The 5,112-nt window shown below is 48.4% G+C and overlaps 1 protein-coding gene across 1 annotated transcript; it reads right to left on the bottom strand.

The window, feature by feature from the left end:
- Positions 1-3,946: 3,946 nt before the first annotated feature.
- Positions 3,947-4,909, bottom strand: LOC142027925 (olfactory receptor 14C36-like). The gene has a single exon (XM_075022084.1). The coding sequence runs from the start codon at positions 4,907-4,909 to the stop codon at positions 3,947-3,949; it is 963 nt and encodes a 320-aa protein (XP_074878185.1).
- Positions 4,910-5,112: the final 203 nt, after the last annotated feature.

Genomic DNA, 5,112 nt, shown 5'->3' with positions numbered 1-5,112 from the left:
CAGCACCAGTCTCCATTACCATAAATTCCCCACATTTGATGGTCAAAGCACCATGTCCCAATTCCCCCTGTTGGTTCTTGAAGGTGAATATGATATACAGGATAAGTTCTTCGACTGCCATATCCCCACCACCGTTTAGAAAAGCCATGATTGTCGGACCAAATATCCCACGAATCGTCAAGTCTACTTCTAACACTAGCACAGAATTCGAGAAAATTAAAAAAACGGGTAAATGGGGTGTCTCTGCCTGGTCTTTGGATAACTAGCTGAAAAAATGACCTGTCCAGGCATTGCCTGTAGGTCTATAATTTGGACCGAAAGCTGAAAAGAACGATCACTGTATATAAATAATAACACTTCTATTGGTACGGGCATCTTGATATCGCAATGCAAATTTTGTCCACAAGGTGTCACTCCAGGGTAAAATACAAGTACAAAAAGGACTAATACTTTACAATTGTCCATTATTCTTCAGATTCTTTGCGGGCATGCGAATGACGGATTCAATTTTCTTTCCCAGATACCTTAATGGCATAAAAAGAAGTTAGGAAAACAGTATAAGATACTTCCCATTTTGGTTCAAATCTGTTCATTCTTTTGAAATTCTTTATGTAAATTTTGTCCCCTGGCTGTATATCATGAACTGGGATTTCAGGCCTTATTCCCTGATACCAATAGGCATGGTTACGCATTTGGAAAAAGGAATTTTGCAAATACAAAAGGTATTGTGTTACCTGTTCATGTCCATCCAAGAGGCTAGTCTTTGCTGCCACATACGTACCTGGAACAGCAAATATTCTCCCAGAAAGGATCTCTGCCAGAGAAACTCCAATTGGTTGCCGTGGAGTATTCCTAATATCCCACAAAACTAAATTTAAGGCCTCAGGCCATTTCAAACCAGTCTGTTTACAAACTTTTACTAGTTTCTCCTTTAATGTCCTACTCATTCATTCTCCCTGACCAGATGATTCGGGGTGATGTGGAGTATGAAATTTATTAAAAATCCTCCCAGAATTATAAATCTGAATCAGGATAGCAGCTGTGAAATGACTCCCTCGATCTCAGTCAATTACTTCAGGAACCCCATACCTTGGAATGATTTCTTTCAATAAGGCTTTTACTGCTGCCTTAGAATCATTTTTCCCAGTCGGGAGAGCTTCCACCCATCCTGATAGCTGATCAACGATCACTAACGTGTAAGAGTACCCCATTGTTTTTGGCACATCTGCATAATCAGTTTGGAGTTTTTGAAAAGGAAAGGTGGCTGGAGGTCTTTTTCCACCAGGAGGTTTAATTTACACCGAAGCATATTGTCTGCAAAGTTTATATCCTTCACAAATTCTTTTTGCTGCTGCATAAATTCCTGGGGCTGTCCAGAGTCTCTGGATTCAGAGCGCGAGGCTCTCCGGTCTCCCGTGGGTCCTCTCATGGTGCCACGTGTTATCCGTAATAAATACCTTTTTGGAAGGAGAGGTTTGTTATTCAGAATCCACTGCCCTTCTCGCTGGTGGGCTCCCAGCCGAGTCCAGTGTTGTTTTTCTTCTTCAGGGAGGTCTTCATCCAGCTTATTCACGTCCGGGAGCTCAAATGTTATTTCATGTTGTAACAGAGACAGAGCGGATACGACCTGTCGCGCTGCTGCTCTAGCGGCTTGGTCGGCTAGAGAATTCTCTTTTGCGATCATGTCTTGTCTCTGAGTCTGTGCCTTTATATAGATCACAGATATTTCAGAGGGCAATTGGATCGCTTCTAAGAGGTTGTTGTCCGTGGGCAACAGTTTTTCCCGCTGAAGTCAGAAAACCCCTTTCCTTCCATAAAGTCCCCGTAGCATGACATACACCAAAGGCATATTTAGAGTCTCTATAAATGTTAACTCTTACTCCAGTTGCATATTTAGCAGCTTCAGTAAGAGCAACTATTTCTGCTCCTTGTGCACCTAAAAGGGCAGGCAAAGGTCCAGCCAACAGTACCTGTGTTTCTGTGGTGACTGCGAAACCGGTACATCTTCGACCTTCTTCGTAAGAAGATGAGCCATCCGTGAAGAGGTTCAGATCAGGGTTATCTAAAGGTTGATCTCTCAGGTCATCTTGCGGCTTGCTGGTTTCACTTACGAGATAAACACAATTGCGGTTATCTTTTTCTCCGTCAGAGGGTAAAGGCATTAAAGTTGCAGGGTTTAAAGTGTTGCACTTTTATGCCAATGCATTCTCTCCTCTCCCTTGAAGCCTTTCCCTGAGCACAGGGGCCTGGAGACCATTTCAGTAAAGACTCAGGCACAGCAGGCATTCATTCTTTCAGCCCCACCTATGTCTGCTGTTCTTAAATCACCTTCCCCATTCAGCAGCAGCGCTGCATTTCCCTTGTTCAGCCTTGGTCTCTCAGAAGTGACCAAAGGTCTTCTGTTTGCTTTTGACTTCCCTTGCAACCAGCATCTCCAGGTGAGCTTTTCTTTTCCTACACAGATACCTCCACAACAAAGTCAATATATAGAAATACCCGCTTTGTACCTGTCCTTGCTGAAAACTCCAGACTGCTGCTTCTGTCCCTGTGCTGGCCCAGCCCCACTTCCCATACGTGGTCTTACAGCCCCACTCTGCAGGCACAGCATGGGGGAGGGTAGAGTCAGGGGTGGGAAAGTTCCCCCCGTTGTGATCCTTATGATGGCCTTCAGATCACAGTTCCTCCATGACCCTCCTACTTTTGCAGCTTCCCTAGCACCCAACCCCTGAACTGCCACAGCCTTGTCCCATGTGGAGCTTTGCAGAAAGCTCTGCTCCAGGGTCTGGGGAAGAAGCGAGGCTGGGCAGGGCTGTCCATTCCCCCAAACCAGCCCTTGGCCCAGCAGGAAGATGGAGATGGCCTCACAGCAAAACTTGCCTGTAAACCTGGAATAACTGGCAAGTGCTGGAAATGCCCAAAAAGAGACACTGGGAGTTACAAAGACCCCAAGCCACCCTACCAGTGTGTCCACATCGCCAAGGGCACAGACCAGCGTCTTCTGTGCTCTGCACCTGCGTGTCTTCCATGCTTGCCACAAGCCCTGTCTCTGCACTACAAACCCCCAGTGTCAGTTCTTACTCTGCATGGTCACATGCTACAAGCTATACTCTGGTATTTTTCTCTCCTGGGCACTTTCCAGCCCAGCACAGCTCCCCCTAAACTATTCCCACCTCCCCTGACCTCCCTCCACCTCCATTGCGCTCTCCCCAGCACAGCCCAGTCTGCCATGGCCCCACAGCAGTGCCCACCACAGGGTGCTGCAGAACTCTGGGCACTCACCCCACAGCCCCAGACCCTCTGAAGGGCACAGAAGCTCCTTGGGGGTGGAGAGGGGTGAGCCCCAGGTCTGGGGGGCATCTGTGGCACAAGGCCTGAGGAGATCCCCTTGTATGATGGAAATGCTGCAATGGAGGCCAGCTCTGTCACACAAGTGCCCACTGCCTGTCCTTGCCTGTGGCCACAGGCCTGCCACACAGCAGGACTCTAACCATGCTTGAAGAGCACTCAGGCCTTCCACCAACCAAAGGGTTCAGAAAGAAAACATGGAAGTGGGAAGAGAGCACCTCGGGAAAGTCCAAGCACTGGTGCTTCCAGGCAGTGCTGCTGTGCTGGGACTCTTTTCTTCTTCCCCTCTGCACACAGGCACTGATCGGTGCAGCTGCAGAGAAGGTCGTGGAGGAAGGATCTCAGAAAAACAAGTCATTGCAGGGCCCTTTATTTTGGTTAAATATATAGAGGATATGGCTTCTCATTTGCACAGCCTCCAGGTCACAGAAAATCTGCATAGAGTGTGAATTAGAAACCAGAGGAAGAAGCTGTTCTTTGTGGAAAGCATTCAGATAAGTAAAACAAAGCAAAAGGAGCAATCAAAAACCATACTCAAACCCTAAAATGTTCATAAAAAACCCACCAGATAACAGGCTGGGCTTGTAATGAGATATGAGTCCTATGCAGAAGACAACATGCAGTTCATTTCTTCTGAACAGTATCCAGTGATTAGTTTTCTCAGGGCATCCTTGATCTCACGGTTTCTCATGCTGTAGATGAGGGGGTTCAAGGCTGGAGGCACCACTGAGTACAGAACTGCCACCAGCAGGTCCAGGGATGGGGAGGAGATGGAGGGGGGCTTCAGGTAGGCAATCATGACAGTACTTATAAACAAGGAGACCACAGCGAGGTGAGGGAGGCAGGTGGAAAAGGCTTTGTGCCGTCCCTGCTCAGAGGGGACCCTCAGCACGGCTCTGAAGATCTGCCCATAGGACAGCACAATGAAAACAAAACACCCAAATGCAAAAGAGATACAAACTGCAAGAACCCCAGTTTCCCTGAGGTAGGCATCTGAGCAGGCAAGCTTGACGATTTGGGGAATTTCGCAGAAGAACTGGTCCACAGCATTGCCTCGGCAGAGGGGTAGTGAAAATGTGTTGGCAGTGTGCAGCACAGCAGTGAGAAACGCACTGCCCCAGGCAGCTGCTGCCATGTGGACACAAGCTCTGCTGCCCAGGAGGGTCCCGTAGTGCAGGGGTTTGCAGATGGCAACGTAGCGGTCATAGGCCATGACAGTGAGAAGAAAATACTCTGCTGACATCAAAAAGACTAACAGAAACACCTGTGCAGCACATCCTGGGTAGGAGATGGCCCTGGTGTCCCAGAGGGAGTTGGCCATGGCTTTGGGAACAGTGGTGGAGATGGAGCCCAGGTCAAGGAGGGAGAGGTTGAGGAGGAAGAAGTACATGGGTGTGTGGAGGCGGTGGTCACAGGCTACAGCAGTGATGATGAGGCCGTTGGCCATGAGGGCAGCCAGGTAGATGCCCAGGAAGAGCCAGAAGTGCAAGAGCTGCAGCTCCCATGTGTCTGCAAATGCCAGGAGGAGGAACTGGGTGATGGAGCTGCTGTTGGACAATTTCATCCTCTGGTAATAGGGTGCTGTCAAAGTAGAAAAAAGACAGTGAAGAGTTAGGGCATTATTCTCTGAGCAATATCAAAGCCATTTCCCATAGACCCTCCCACTTTCACACACACAGACCCTTTTCCTGTTCTAGGAGATCTTCCTTCAGGTCTGTGGCTGGAGCCCTGCTTGGTGCTGGCTGAGCGTGCAATGAAGATCAGGGC

The sequence above is a fragment of the Buteo buteo genome, unplaced genomic scaffold (genome assembly GCF_964188355.1).
Source record: "Buteo buteo unplaced genomic scaffold, bButBut1.hap1.1 HAP1_SCAFFOLD_87, whole genome shotgun sequence".
NCBI lineage: Eukaryota > Metazoa > Chordata > Aves > Accipitriformes > Accipitridae > Buteo > Buteo buteo.
The sequence above is the reverse complement of the archived record's forward strand: the minus strand, read 5'-3'. Positions and strand labels throughout refer to the sequence as shown.

Coding starts and splice junctions, on each gene's coding strand:
- LOC142027925 (XM_075022084.1), bottom strand. CDS start 4,909: ATGAAATTGTCCAACAGCAGCTCCATCACCCAGTTCCTCCTCCTGGCA.